The sequence below is a fragment of the Girardinichthys multiradiatus genome, chromosome 9, assembly GCF_021462225.1.
Source record: "Girardinichthys multiradiatus isolate DD_20200921_A chromosome 9, DD_fGirMul_XY1, whole genome shotgun sequence".
Lineage (NCBI taxonomy): Eukaryota > Metazoa > Chordata > Actinopteri > Cyprinodontiformes > Goodeidae > Girardinichthys > Girardinichthys multiradiatus.
Window position 1 is genome coordinate 14,914,390 of NC_061802.1, and position 16,714 is coordinate 14,931,103.

The 16,714-nt window shown below is 38.1% G+C and overlaps 1 protein-coding gene across 1 annotated transcript in view; it reads left to right on the plus strand.

Annotated features, from left to right (window-relative positions):
- The window catches only part of brinp3a.1 (bone morphogenetic protein/retinoic acid inducible neural-specific 3a, tandem duplicate 1), a 113,268-nt gene that overhangs the window by 25,336 nt on the left and 71,218 nt on the right, over positions 1-16,714 (plus strand). The window contains exon 3 of the mRNA XM_047375760.1: positions 16,276-16,466. Within this exon, the coding sequence (XP_047231716.1) occupies positions 16,276-16,466 (191 nt within the window). The remainder of the gene's footprint in view (positions 1-16,275; positions 16,467-16,714) is intronic.

Below are 16,714 nucleotides of genomic sequence, written 5' to 3' on the forward strand. Positions count from 1 at the left end.
TGATTCTCACTGAAAACGCAATGTCAGAAGACTGTCGGTTACTGGTTGTGTAGGGGGTGGCTTCACTTGTCACAACATATTTTAATAACTAATATCTTCAACTGTTAAATTGCTGTACACTGGGCTTATTGTTTATATGACCACTGTAGCAAGCTACCATTAGGTAGCGTTAGTTTATCCTCGCATGTCTTCTAGCTCATACCCTTCAGCTTAATACCGCTCCATTGCTTCCGTCTCTCCTCTGTACTCATCCAGAGTGATTCATCTCGCAGACCTTTCTGGTTCTTTTTTCTTACAACAGCCATAGACTGAGCAGCAGTCAATGCTGTTGTGTTTTTTCGTTTTTTTTGTTTTAATTAATATTTCATTTATTCATTTTCTGATATATACAACATGACATCAAAGTAAGTAACATCCCGAACTGTTACCCATTTCTTCCCACCCCGGCTCCTCAAAGCAAGTTGGAGAAAAAAAACAAAAAAAAACTGCACCTTAAGTTAAAATGTTTTTGGTCATCCTTAACTGCAGTCAAACTATACTTAAATTACAGTTCTGTTGTTCTGTTTTTGTTACTACAAACCACATCATGTTACTTCTTCAGAATGTGGAGCCACTTTGCTTTTGTCAGTTCCACCCACATTTAGATGGTACTCAATTGTAATAGAAAAAATTAACGAAATTGTGTAGAGCTGATCCCACCCAACCCAACCCAACCCGTGTCTAGTAGAGTAGGTACAAATGGAAAAAGGGCTATTTGTTTCTATTTTGTTCTTGAATTTCTTTAGATTGAGGCATAATGTGTTGCTATTTAAGATGTTCTTGCCTCTTCCATATTCTCAGAAAGTTTCATATTAAAGGGTTTCTTCTTTCTACAGGTCTGTCAGTAATTAGGCCTTTGTGTGGCAATTGAAATTTAACCGAAAAAGTAAGCTGATCATAGGTCATAATTTAAAAACAGGGGTAACTTTTCTAAACAGGGCCAAGTTTGTTTGGATACTTTTTCCCCTAATAAATTAAATTGTATTTTAAAAACAGTTTTTTCGCATGTGCACACATTTTCCTTGTCTTATTTTTCAAGCAATCTCTTTATTGAAATTTATAACAATGAATGAAGAATAAACACTAGCTGACAGACTTCTCCTTACATACAAAATAAAATAAACATTCACGCTAATAAATAATAAAATAAAGTAAAGAAATTGCTGGCTACTGGCTATGTCACCTCATAATTTGTTGTCAGCTTTATTCCTTCTTGAGTTCTCTAATAATCAGTTAGGTCTTCAGTTTTAGGCTGTCATAATCTTGCTTATTGTTAAACCCATACATTCTTTCTCAGGTAATTGAAGTCTTATGTCAAATATATTGTATCTAAGTCTGCATTTAAAGTGTATTTTAAGAAACATTACTGCAGAATATCACAAACTGAGAGCAGAGAAAGTTTTTCCAAGTCTGTGCAAAGGTTAACATTCACGCAAATAAATAATAAAATGAAGTAAAAACTTTGCTGGCAACTGGCTATGATTGATGGTCCAATAACTATTGCCCAGGTATTTGCAGTTAGAATATGGGCTATTATTTTTAATCCAGGTTGTCTGGGAAGGCTAGCATCCCAAAAAAATCCAAAAAGGAGCCCGACATCTTTGAAAATTTAGCCTAGGAGCCCTTTAACAAATGCCTATTTTTTTCTATCTTGGCAAAATAAAGGACATGCCTAACCCAGTGAATGTTTGACAGAGATGTGGATGATTTCTATTTTAAAATATCAAACGACTTGCTAGTAAACTAACAAAGGCTATGAACAGCTTTACCTCTGTATAGAGTGAAATTGCGAAAAAAAAATACCCCAAACAAAGCAGCAATAGCGTCACACGTATCTCTTTTTTCCAGTGACCTCACTCAAGGAGTTGAAAATATTCTGACAATAAGTCATTAACATGTGGCAGGATCAAAACATGAGGATGTGAGTTGCTGCTGCTTGATGACATTGGTCACAGGTCGGTTGAGCATCCTTGGATAGCCTGACCTTAGTCAAATGGGGGTGGTACATATTTTTGCACTGAATCACTCTCCTAGATAGCTTTAGTGAATGTAAGCCCCAGATCTTCCTCCCAAAGTGCTTTAATGAAAGATGAAGAAGCCAATCAAAGTGATTGAAACTGAGTTTAAATAAATTAAATTATACCCTTTACAGCAGTCACAAGCTCTACGAGTGTGTCAAGGAGTGAGTCAGAGGGCCCAGAAGGAAACTGAGAGAACCTATTAACTACAAAACTATAGATCTGTAATTACCTTAAAACATATTTTTTGGACAACTGGTCAAATGGGGCAAAAGGGATTATCAATGAAAATGTCCTTTTAAATTTTTAATACCCTAATTGGACAAGACCACAATGCACGATCCATTAAAGATGGCCACCAAAATTTCCTCCCAGCCTCTTCACCCTTTGTGTAAATTCAGAATTTTCTTCTTCCAGATAACATTTATGATGGTGTTTAATTTATAAAAGAAGATTTGTGAAAGGAAAACTGAATACACAATGAAACAAATAAACAGGTGAGGAAATTTATCTTGATGCAATGAATCCGGGCAGTTAACGTCAAGTTCAGTACCTGAGCCAGAAGTGAAGTAAAAGTAGTGTGATAAAGATCCTTTAATTTAGCAGTGACTTGAACCCTGAGATTTTTAGCTCATGCTGAGTGACCTTAAATGATAAAGTGTGGGTATTAAGTGGGTATTCATGTGCTGCCTTATTAGGAGAGAGAAGCCCACTCTTACTGAAATATAACTTACTTAATTATAACCAGATATAGATCCAAATAAACGAAGAACATAAAGTGTGGCTGGGACTGACCCTGAAAAGTTAGTAATAAATAAAATAGATCATCTGCATATAAAGACACTTTCTGTTCATGCCAACAACTTACAATGCCCTTAATTTGAGAGTGACTGCGAAGTGCGATGGAGAGAAGCTCAATCGCCACAGCAAATAAGAGAGAACAGAGGACAGGCTTGGTGTGTAGAGCAAGAAAGTTGTAAATTAAGATGACTGATTATTATTTGTTCTTACTAAAGGTGAATGTGATGAATAAAATGTTTCACCCAAGAAACAAAGTTTTCCCTAAAGCCAAATTTCTTCAAGGTATAAAATATGTATGACCACTTATTGCGGTCAAAGGCCTTCACTGCATCCAAATAAATAATTGCCTGTGGTAAAGTTGTTGATGGGAGACTGTAGATAGTGTTAAAGTGCTGTCTTAAAAAAAAAAAAAAAAACTACTGCTTATTTTTAATTAAGCCAGTTTGATCGAAATAAATTATCCTTGGAAGAACCATTTCCAGACAAAGGGCAGGGATTTTTGACAAAAGTTTGACATCCACATTGAGTAAGCTGATTGGTCTGTTAAAGGAGCGGCCAAGGGTCCTTGTGTATTTGTAAAATAAGGGAAATTGAAGCCTGGTTTAGTGAGGGTGGCAATTTACTGACCATAAAAGGATTGATTGAACATATTAATTAAACTGGGGCAAGTTTATTTTGAAAGCACCTATTAAACTCTACAGGAAAGTTGTCTGGCCGCAGACATTTGCCAGATGGGCATCAAGAGTTCTACAGTGGCTATTGGGGTTTCTTATCATTTTGCCATATTTAAATTGACCTAGGGGATTCTAGACAGGAGAAACTACCATCATTTACTTCTAATGAGTATAAGGAGGCATTATAATAGTTAAATTCATTATTGTTAATTTCTGGATCTATCGTAATGCCAGAAGATATGGCAATTTTTACAATCCTATGTGATGAAAAAGTCTGCAGTAACTGATGTGCCAATACCCTCCTGGCTTTGTTGCCCTGTTCAAAGTAAACACTGTTTGCCTTAACAACAATTTGATTACAAGATCTGCACCCAGTGTATTAAACTAGGATTGAGCTGCAAGGCTTTCTTTATATATATCGGAAGATGGAGAAGTGGCATATACGGCATCCAACTGAGTAATGCAATTAGGAAGAGTAACCAGTTTTTCCTTCTTTTCTTTTCTGTCATGGCTTATGTAGGAGATAATTTGGCATGCAATTTAAGCTTTTAACGTTTCCTACAAGACAGATGCAGAAATATCAGGGATTCTGTTCATACACAAAATACATCAATTTGGCTAGCGACAATGTCAACAAATTTTTCATCTAATAGCATCGACGTATTAAAACTCCAAGGGTGATCTGACAAAACGTCTAATGCTAATATTAAGTACAGCAAGGGAGTGGTCTGAAATAACAACAGGTTATACGCACAAGAGGTAGAAGTTAGGCATTTATTTTCTAATAAAAATAATAACAAATGTCTGATTTACAGGAGAGAAAAACTAATATGCTTTGCTTTAAGGGATTAAAAAAGCACCAGGGGTCCAATATTGAAAGGTTCTCCAATAAGTCTTTAATAACTTTAGTTGATTTTGAAATGGCACGGCCTTAGTGGAAGAACGGTTAAGATCTGGGTTCTAATTTGGGACATATACATTAAATAGAATCAACTGAATATCATACAAGGCGCCATTAAATATCACAAATCTGTCATTTGGATCAGATACCACTTTAGAACAAACAAATGGGATTGATTAATGTAGTAAGATGGCAATGCCCCTGGATCTACTATGAAACAATGAGTAATACGTCTTCTGACCAACCCACCTACTTTAATTTGTGAGTAAGGAGTAGGCTTTAAATGTGTCTCTTGAAGATAAATCATCTGTGCCACCAAGTTCTTAAGATAGCTTACTACCTTGGTACGCTTTACAAGGGAGATCAGACCGATAAACATTCCATGATACCAGCTTGAGGTCACCTCCATCAATACTTAAGTTCACACCTGGGTGGGCTATCCACCAGAAGTATGGCAGAAAAACATTACCGGGGACAATGATGAACAGACCATCATCACAGCAGCATAGGTTGAAAAAATGGTTGTGAAACAAATGAAATAAAACTAAAAAATACAAAACAGCAACAACACAAGTGTAACCTAAAACACACAGAGTACCCCACCCCCAAACCACCCTGGAGCTAGCATCTTCCCAGGAGAGATGCGGGCAAGCCTAACTAAAGGCGGTCCAGAATGCTCTATAGTAGCACCGACCAAAAAGTTTAGCGCTACCTGACAAAATCTTGACTCAAAAAACTGAACAAATGAACCTATGTAATATATAAAGATCACAAAATCCAGATGAAGGCAGTGGGATCCTGTGCTAAACTAATTATCATAACAAAACAGAAAAACCAACCAAACGATTATTATTTCTTCGACGTCTCCTTTACAAGTCCTCGCACTTTTCATCCAGACAATTCACTTGAGTAGTTAGGTTGTACACCATAGTCTCAAGTTCACCTATCCTGTGGAATTTGTTAGTAGCCCGCTTGAGGTCCCGCCCTGCAGCTTCATGAGAGTCAGCCAACCACTTCAGCAGTTCGATTAAGGCCTTTGGTGCCCCTCTAACAGAGGCAATCTCAGAGTGCAAACGTACAGCAACAGTGTCCTCTTCAGCAAATAAGTTGCTTTTTAACGCATCCATCATAGCTTGTATCCTAGCATCAAAACTGCTAGCACCGCTGTTCTCTCAGTCTGGTGTCTGAGGATCAGGCAAAGGCGATGTTTTTTTCCTCCTTTGTGGGTTTCTTGTTATTGGCGAGTATTGTAACTTTTTTGACGCCCAGGTTAAACAGTAGTCATAAACGGTCACAAAGTACTAGTATCTAAAAAGGTACAACTGAAAGTTCTAAACGTCAGGTTTTCTCAGTGCTAGCGTAGGACATGCCTACTTGCCACCACAGACCATAGCGTCATCCCAGATTTTCCTTGTCTGATGTTGAAAACCCCCGAAAAACACGAAAGGCCTAAGTGTCTCTAGTGCATTAAAACCGAGGTGCAGGATGGAGCCAAATGTTGCAGAGGGGGACACTGCATGGTGCTCCGACCATGCTCACAAGGCCAATCATCCCACACCACAAGACCCTACTGCTAGGTGGTGTTGCACCCCCCAACTGTTCTCCCAGACTACCCGGTACAACTCAGGTTTCTCATCATGTTATCGATGTGCACATACTGTAATAGGCAATCAAATCCATTATTAAAATGTGTTTAGATTTACTAAATAAAATCTTCGGCAGTCTAAGGTGAAATTCGTGTTTCTAGAAATCAGATGTTAGACATAAGTTCTTGAAAATGATCAAAGGCATACAAATGTAAAGAATGAGTGGCATTGGTTCAGTTGCTTTGTTTACAGGACCTCTCAGTTTGATTTATAGGATTATCACAAATTAATTATCTAGTATTTGTTTTGAAGTTGTTATGATAAACTCCTGGTGGCAATTCTGTATTCCTAACCAATGGCTGTTTCCTGCATCATTACACATTTTATCCTCAAACATGATCATGCATCCTTCCCTACTGTAGTTTGTCTCTGTGGTGGGTTGATGACTAAAAGATGGAGAATCTCTGTCTGCATCTTTTGTTCATCAATGCATCTTTTTTTCTACCATCTATGCCCCATTCTCATTTCTCTCCTAAACTCCCTCTAGTTGAGAGAGAATCATCTGTAGTTCAGTTTAAAAGGTTGATAGATGCTACACTGAAAGTGACAATTGCTACCCAGGCAGCTTGCTTGTTGAGATGTCCCCTTGATCCCAGTAAGAAGAAAAGCTCTTCATTTTTACTTTTTATATATTTATTGGTTTCAAATAGGCATATCCTGTAGGTTGAATGGAAAATCACTGCCATAAAATAATAAATAAAAAGGTTGAAAGAAGCAGAATACTGAAAATAAACAATCTTTAGAAATTCAGAAATAGTCAAGTCAAGTTTATTTATATAGTGCTTTTCAGCAACAAGGCACTCAAGGCGCTGTACATATGGAAAAACATTACAATGATACAGAAAATCAAACAACAGAGGTAATTTAAAAAATAAAATAAAATAAAGAGAATAGAATAATGGATAAGAAAATGAAAGGAAAATTGGATTGAAAACGTAACTAATAATGTTTAGATGTCACAGTCAAAGGCCACTCTAAACAAATAGGTTTTTAATCTTGATTTAAAGCAACTTAGGGTTTTGGCGCTTTTACAGTTCTCTGGGAGTTTATTCCAGATAGTAGAGCATAAGAACTACAGGGGTTGGACAATGAAACTGAAACACCTGTCATTTTAGTGTGGAAGGTTTCATGGCTAAATTGGACCAGCCTGGCAGCCAGTCTTCATTGATTGCACATTGCACCAGTAAGAGTAGTGTGAAGGTTCAATTAGCAGGGTAAGAGCACAGTTTTGCTCAAAATATTGAAATGCACACAACATTATGGGTGACACACCAAAGTTCAAAAAAGGACAAATTGTTGGTGCATCTCTTGCTGGCGCATCTGTGACCAAGACAGCAATTCCTTGTGATGTATCAAGAGCCACGGTATCCAGGGTAATGTCAGCATACCACCAAGAAGGATGAACCACATCCAACAGGATTAACTGTGGACGCAAGAGGAAGCTGTCTGAAAGGGATGTTCGGGTGCTAACCCGGATTGTATCCAAAAAACATAAAACCACGGCTGCCCAAATCATGGCAGAATTAAATGTGCACCTCAACTCTCCTATTTCCACCAGAACTGTCCGCCGGGAGCTCCACAGGGTCAATATACACGGCCGGGCTGCTATAGCCAAACCTTTGGTCACTCATGCCAATGCCAAACGTTGGTTTCAATGATGCAAGGAGCGCAAATCTTGGGCTGTGGACAATGTGAAACATGTATTGTTCTCTGATGAGTCCACCTTTACTGTTTTCCCCACATCCGGGAGAGTTATGGCGTGGAGAAGCCCCAAAGAAGCGTACCACCCAGACTGTTGCATGCCCAGAGTGAAGCATGGATCAATGATGGTTTGCGCTGCCATATCATGGCATTCCCTTGGCCCAATACTTCTGCTAGATGGGCGCATCACTGCCAAGGACTACCGAACCATTCTTGAGGACCATGTGCATCCAATGGTTCAAACATTGTATCCTGAAGGCGGTGCCGTGTATCAGAATGACAATGCACCAATACACACAGCAAGACTGGTGAAAGATTGGTTTGATGAACATGAAAGTGAAGTTGAACATCTCCCATGGCCTGCACAGTCACCAGATCTAAATATTATTGAGCCACTTTGGTGTGTTTTGGAGGAGCGAGTCAGAAAACGTTTTCCTCCACCAGTATTACGTAGTGACCTAGCCTTTATCCTGCAAGAAGAATGGCTTAAAATCCCTCTGACCACTATGCAGGACTTGTATATATCATTCCCAAGACGAATTGACGCTGTATTTGCCACAAAAGGAGGCCCCACTCAATACTAGTAAATTATTGTGGTCTAAAACCAGGAGTTTCAGTTTTGTTGTCCAAACCCTGTAAAATAAAATAAGTGAGAACTTGCTTGAAATGTCCTCTAAATATACTTGTACCGTATTTTCCGCACTATAAGGCGCACCGGATTATAAGGCACACCTTCAATGAATGGCCTATTTTAGAACGTTTTTCATATATAGGGCGCACCGGATTATAAGGCGCATAGAATAGAAGCTACTGCAGTCAAACGTTTGACTGGGGTTGCGTTATGCATCCACTAGATGGAGCTGTGCTAAAGAGAATGTCAACAAAACAGTCAGATAAGTCAGTCAGTCAAACTTTATTAATACACTACAAACCAGCGTTCTGATAACTCCATTCACTCCCATGGTAAGGTCTCCTCTACATAGAATTCTATTGAATAGAGCCAACCGCACGTTAGGAATGCATTGGAGTCTATGAAGTTGAAATTGAAATCAAACGTTAGTTAAAACGTGAAAGGGAACTTTTCCCTGATTCAGTAAACACGTAAAAGAAACAGTTTGATGCACTAAATCAAACGTTAGTACATTCACAATATAGTAGCGTTAACTGTTGAATTCTCTCGCTGCTGCTCTATTCCCATGTTCGACTGCGTAGCTGACAGCCTTGAGTTTGAACTCAGCATTGTAAGCGTGTCTCTTGAAAGGTGCAATTTTGGGGTCGTTATAAACACACATGTGGTGTTGGACTAGGAGTAAGCACAGTACAGGTGTTTACCGCTATTACTTCGGCGACACCCCTGACTACGGTAGCCGTAATGCTGCAAGCGGTGCGGCTTTGTAGTTTACCAGTCGTACTGAAACATTTTGACAGAGCGCCGTGTACAACCAGTATGGATCAATTGGTTAATTGGTTGATCCATACTGGTTGTACATTTTGACAGAGCGCCATGTACAACCAGTATGGATCAACCAATTAACCAATTGATCCATATATAAGGCGCTCCGGATTACAAGGCGCACTGTCATTTTTTGAGAAAATTAATGGTTTTTAAGTGCGCCTTATAGTGCGGAAAATACGGTAAGTTTTTTTATTATTAAATGTAGCATGAAGGACATCTTTGAGGATGTCGTTGAAATAATTTTCAGTTCATACTAACCAACTGTTTTGCAAAGTGGGTTTCTGTTGTATGCAGTGTGCAGCTAATAAATACAAGTACACTTATCTAGTTTTGTTTTATTCATTAGAAACCTGTTTCATTACACAGTATGCTGTTTTTAAGGATTTTTATCTATTAGTAATTTAGTTATTGAACTAAAGATAAAAAAAAAAAAATTATAATTTTGTGTCATGCACTGATCTACACGGTCAGTAGTTTTCCAGGGTTAGTAGAATGTTCCTCATTGTTTTGTTTGGACTAGGCATTGATTCTCACAATCTGATAATGTTTAGGTAAAAATCTTACAGTTCCAACTGTTAACAAAGCTCAGCCAGTAGTGTGCAGCAATAGATTGGGGAGGGGAACTGCCACACTCAACAACTAGAGAAAACAATATTCGCTGAGACACTTTCTCTGGTATTACATGAAAAGGACTTTAAATCATAAAATTTGAAATTTCCAGCAGTTATGAAAAAATAAGGCTTGCACAACCCATAAATCAGCTTTAGCCTAATTTGAACAATATTTTTTCATAACAGGTTCATAACACTTGGAATATATTAGCCAACTATTATTGCATTCCAGACAGTCCTTCATGATATGAATACTCCATTCACTAATATTGCGATGATGCTATATTTGCAATATATTGTGCAGCTCTATTTCCAACTAGTGATCACACTTTTCAGTCTCCCTTGGAAAATCTACTCTCAATTGTTGTAAGGGAGGCTCCTGACAATCAACAAACCTCAAATTCAGGAGGAGCAGTGTGGTATTAATTCGGGCCATGGAACAGTGGGAATTGCATAAGAGATCATGGCAATTTGATTCTCTCTCTTACATGTGGTCTGTGGATCTGGATCAAGCTTACAGAGGTGTTCCTTGGTGCATTTTAAGATAAGTGCGGATTGTAGGGGATGCTTTAAGGGCTATACAGTTCCTGTGAGAACAAAACAAAAGCTGTGTCCTCATTATTGGCGCTAAGTCAGGCTCATTTCTGGTGCATGATAGACTCTTCCAGTTCTGCCCCTATTTGTGCTGTTGTACAGAATCTAAAAGTGTACTCATGGAGAGAGTACACTGGTTGGGAACATCAGAGTCTGATCTTTGCCTTCTGCATACTAATGCCTTAATATCCAGCAGGCACTGTAGCAGCAAAGCAACCAGATTGATTGTCAGTTCCTGTAAATCTGAGGTCCTGCTTTTCAACCGGGAAAAGTTGGACTTCTTCATAGTTGGGGGTCTTTGCCTCAAGAGGAGTTCAAGTATCTTACGTGTGTTGTTTGAGTTTTGGTAGGATGTAGTCGGAGATACAGGTTTAGACTTCATCTGGAGTAATGCGGGCACTGCTCTGGTCTGTTGTTGGAAAAAGCTGAGCCAAAAGGCAAAGTTCTCGATTTAATGTTGCAACTACCACCCTCACCTATGGTCATGAGACATGGATCATGACTGAAAGAATGAGATCCTAGATACAAGAGTCTGAAATGAGCTTCCTCCATAGGGAGGATGGACTCATTCTTAGAGAAAGGATGGGAAACTACATCATCCAGGGGAGGCTTTGGAGTAGAGGTCCTACTCCTCCACATTGAAAGGAGCCATTTCTTGTTTGGAGACACCTTGTGCTCCCCTATACTCAGCTGGGAGATGTCTGGGTTCCCTAACTGGACCAGGTGGAGAAAGAGGGGCTGACAGACGGATGAATGTTTTGTATTCCTGAATTACCTGGAAAAAAGGTGTAGTTAATCTAAAGTTTTTTTACACAATGTGTGTGTTGTTATCTACAGTTTCTTCTCTGTTATTTCCTTCTTTCTGAGTCAGACATTAAATCACATAATTTCTTCCAATTTCTTTCAAGAGCAATGATCTAGACCTAATAACCGCAAATGTATTACACACCATCTGTGTAAAACAGCGAAGAAATGAGCAATGACAGAAAGCACTGATGATAATCAGCTCTCTGTTGGAAAGAGTGCATGAATTCGAATAGTCAGAACACCTGCGAAGACAAGTCAAGCTCTTTTAGCTTTGCCTTTTGCTTTTACACTTGTCAAATATCCTTGAAGAAAGGAGAAGTGACAACATAGCTTACCATTTTTAGCACAGAAAGGACAGATTACATCATCTCACAGTGCTTTCTGTCAGTCTAATTAAATGGAATTCGAAGGATAAAAATATTCCTTCACTTGTAAAGATGCACTGTTGCAGAAAAAAGGCTCTCCGAGGGCTGAGCCCCAGCACATGAGGCAGTGCTACATCACTGGCCACTTCTGAAACAAATATAACAACAGATGATAATGACAGAAGATGATGTTCGAAATCCATTTCCAGTACATTTTCTGCTGTACAATTGGAGAAACCTAGAAATTATCATCCGATAAACATCTAAAGCTACTCTATTCTAAGCAAAATAGGGATTCGTTAAAAAAAAAAATTATTATGGTGTGTGTGTGTGTGTTTGTGTGAATCAATTTAGTCAATTACTCAATTACTTCTTTTGAATAACAGAAGTATAATAGTAGGATTACACTTGAATCTACTTAGTCTGGAATTTTACCAATATTCTAAAAATCTTTACATACATCAGACAATAAATTATTTTAGTGACTTAACCTGAGGCATTTAGTGAGAAACTTTAATAATCTCAGTTTGAATAACAACGATTAATTACACTGAAGTACGCTGAAAACAATGTTCTTTTCATTGTATTAACTTGGCAGACTAGTTTTGATTTTTAAATATTCAACAATCATAGGATTTGTTTTCAATCACTTTTCATTTTGTTAGTCAGTTGAACACACATCAGGGGAAGATTGCATACAAAAAGAATAAAAGCCCTTTTTGGATTCACCTACTTAGATACTAAACTGAGCATAGCCTTCACAGTAGTGCTCAGATGCGTGTTTCAACTGCATCAGCAGGCTATTCAGTGTTGATTCCCTGATTTGTTATGTTGGGCACTGAGAAGAGCCCTCAGGCAGCTTGTGCTCAGTGATGGATCTGAGACAGCTGTGCTATGACGAACAGAAAGAAAGGTACAACTTCTCTGCTCTGATCATAGCCCCTGTAGCTCTGGTGTCTCCTCTATAACTCTTCTTACACTGCAGTGGCTTTGTCAGAGGGGGGCTGACAGTCACACATTCAGGTGTGTGTGTGTGTGGGGGGGGCTTCACAGACCTGTATGTGTGAAATAATTATTCGCATGTGCATGTACTGTCACTCAGTATCTCAAAATTGCGAACAATGAAATAAACTTTCACTCTTCCATTTTCAATATTAAGCTGGGACATTCATAAATGTCCATCATAGTGACACAGTGTGCTGATCACAGCTCAGCTCTCCTCTTTATCTGTACGCTGCTTCTCTCTTTAGCTGGCCTCAGTGGATGGACACAAACACTAATGGCTGCTTGTTAAAGAGAAACACCAACATGAAAGAGGCTTTAATGAGCTGTTTCCTGTTTGTAGTGTGCTTTGGGGTAGGCATTATTATTGGTGGGGAATTGATTGGCAGCAGTCCCACACTCATGGGGATGTCATTTGGGGAAAGAGCTAAGTTTTTCTGCTGCATTGTTTGGATGTTTGCTGTTGGATAATCATGTCATTACGTGTGTTCTGCATGAGTAACTTTGAGTTTTTTTCTGTGGAGTTTGGAGAAGAAAGACACAAAGCAGAATTCAAAGATTCCAAGGTTTTTTTTTCTCAAGAAACACTTTGTATCTGCGTTCTGTTTGACTGCCATAATGACAGATCTCATCTTAAAAAGTAAAGTAAGAGCAAAAAAAAAAAACAATCTACACTACCTGTCAAAAGTTTGGACACAGATACCTCTGGGAACTCCTTCAAAACAGTTGGAAACCATTTTAGGTGACTACCTCATGAAGCTTATTGAGAGAATCCCAGGAGTAAGCAGTAAGTAGTATAGCAGTAGATAAAGCAATGGGGGGGTATTTTGAACAATCTAAATGAAATAAGATGCTTTGAGTTATTTCACAATTTTTCTTATATAATTCTACAAACTTTTGCTTCATAGTTTTGAGTCTTCACTATGTGTCTAAACTGTAGAAAGTAATGAAAATAGAAAAAACAGGAAAAGCCATTGAATGACAAAGGTGTGTCCAAACCTTTGACTGGTAGTGCACAAGTGGATTAAAACAGTAATTCCAAGCCAATATGGCACACACTCATTCACACCTATGCGTAATTTAGAGAGACCAATTAACCTAACAGTCATGCTTTTGGACTGTGGGAAGAAACTGGAGTACCCGGAAAAAACCCACGCATGCACGGGGAGAACATACAAACTACATGCAGAAAGACCCCCGACCGGAAGTCGAACCCAGGACCTTCTTTCTGCAAGGTAACAGTGCCACCAACTGGGACACTGTGCAGCCATAATATAATTGTAATTAAAACATCAAAGTTAGGGCCATGTATACCTAGAATTGAGGGAGATATTTGGACCCCACAGAAACAGTAACAAATGCTGTGCACACAGCTGTCAACTCACCTCACAGGAATAATGACTAATCAAATATAAATAATAAATATTTGCTGTGCTGGTTTATTGATTTATTGATGTGCAATTATAATAAATTCAAATGTAATATGAATTTTACTGGTTTGGCTTTTCAAAACTTACCTGAGAGAGAAATACAGTATAGTTATTTGACTCTAACAAATTGTTCTAGGATGCTAACTGCAGGCTGCAGTTTAACTGATGCTGATTCCAAAATGAGAATGATGAAGAACAAAAGACTGAAGGGAAGATAAGATTTAGCACTACTTCAGAATATAATTTTCAGTTATGAGCTTTGCAGATAATTAGCCACTGTAGGAGTCCTCAGCCCAACACAAAACAGTCCCAAACTGTAATATGCAGAAAAAAGACTATGGAGTAAAACGCCAAGTGCAAGGCATATAAAACTGAATGCAACACATGGACAGCTGTACACTGTCTGTTGTATGAGCCGTTTTGGACACGGAAAGTGCGTCTCTAAATGGGTTGTTGGAGTGTGTTTATGCATTAATTAAAAAAAGTTTTGTCAGTAAATATATAAGGATCTCTCGAAGTCTCAACATTTTTAATTAATTTTTTATAATTGGTGTTCTTCAAGGACAGCATTGTCACATATTAAAACTGAAAATTTTAGTGAATGTTACAAATCACAGATCAGGATTCTTACATTAATCTACATCTTACACCCTAGTAATTTGATTTAAAGTATTCATTGTTCAGGTTTCTTTTTTTGCTTGTCAATTCATATCTAACTAATAAAGAAAAAAGCAGTTTTACATGCAATGGTTTTTTGGCACTGCTAAAGCAGTCAAAGTGACCTCTCATTACAAGTACTATTGGCTTGAAATCATTCACTCTATGTCTAATGAATCTATATAATGTATGAGTTTCACGTTCTTTTTTTTTTTTTCTACCGTGTCGTGTCCGGCAGTCACACTCAGAATTGTTGTCTGAGTGCCAAGAAGAAGCCCAACAGATTTTATTTACAACGCTTGATATTTATAAAACAAACTTTATTAGAGACTGCTTTGGGATTATTTCAATTGCAATGTACACCGAGACAGAAACTACAAGAAAAAAAAAGCAAGTAGGAGAAAGAGTTGGGGCAAAAAGGAAAAAGGGACAGAAGGACAAAAGAATAGAAGAGAAAAAGAAAGGTTTAGAGAATTCAGTCCATTTCCAAATTTTAACATACCATTTTATAAATAATAATGTATATTTATAAATAAAAATACTCCTTATGCATTGTTTTATCATTTTTTGAGAGATAGCTGTCTCATATTCTATCAAAAACAAACTTGTCTGTCCAATGGAAATATTTTTTTTTTTAATCTAAATCTGCCAGGGTTGTGAACAAGTTTGGTTTAATTTGTGTATGGGTATACAACAATGTCTCTATTTCCATAAAATTCCACCTATCAAAAATTGGAAAAGAAAAACACTTAAAAAAACATTTACATTTATTGTACCTCTTTAATCAAAAGCCAGATCATCTACCTAAAACCAATTCGAAGGTCTTGAATCTTTCACTTGCTAGGCTGAAAGAGCCATGTTTGCTACCAGATGTATCTAAATAACGCTAATCTACGCATCAAGCAGTCCAAGTGCTGTATGCAGTGTGCACTGGGATGATAAAGGCAGCTGGCATTCTCCAATGCCAGGTTGAATATCAATAGACCACATATGAAGCCAACTCAATCCAAAAGATGCCCCTAAAAGCAGCATGACACCATCCATGATTGCAGGCCTTTCTGACCACAGTGCCTCAAAAGTTGGCTCAAGATGAAAAAAAATAGAGCTATTATTTAAAATTGGTTCAAAACACAACCTTTTCTTTCCACCATGGGGCAAACCAATTCCCTGTGTTGCAGCTTGAAACTGCATAAGATTGTTCCCATAAAGCGGTGGCACATGAGATTCACTTAGAAGTCATCATATTTTATGCCTGGCTAGATGGAGTTTCAATGTAATCAGCTTTTACCTGCTCACTTCAGAAGGAAAACAATAAACCTGACTCCTTTTCAAATAGGCACACAATACTCTTCAGATTTTTGCATGATCTTTTACGAAAATTGTTTGAAAGCAGCTTAGTTTTTGGCCATGGTTTTACTAAAGAACTGCACTATATTGTGCAAACCTCTATGCAACATTTGCCTATTTCTTGTAATCTTTCTCAAATGAGCCTCCATGCACCATTCATGGCATTTGTGTTGTGTGTCCTACAGTCCTTCACTAACACAGAGCATGCATTTGTGTGATATTGCAGAGAATTTGGCCGCTGGAAGGTGAACAGCTTGGCCTTGGAGAGGCAAGAAAACAATGGCTTTTCATTGCCGCTGGATCCAGAGTTCCTCCAGACCATTAGGCAGCTGGGCAGGAGGCCCAGTCTTAGCACCATCACTGACAACATCATCAGAAAATACGGAACCCACTTCCTGCTTTCCGCAACACTTGGAGGTAAATAAAACAACATGGGTAGTGTTTATCTTTGCTTTTACTGACATGACTTAACACTAGAACTCCCAGGGCCGTCAATTTGACGGTTTTGAAAGTTTAACATACCATAACTCTGGTTTATTAAAACTCTTATCTTCCTGGCATCCTGACTTTTTCTAAACCTGTCTTGTGTATTCCTATGTCTCTATTTAAAAAAAATAACAAAGTAAATAAAATATCTGAGTATTTCTACCTCTAACTACCACAGC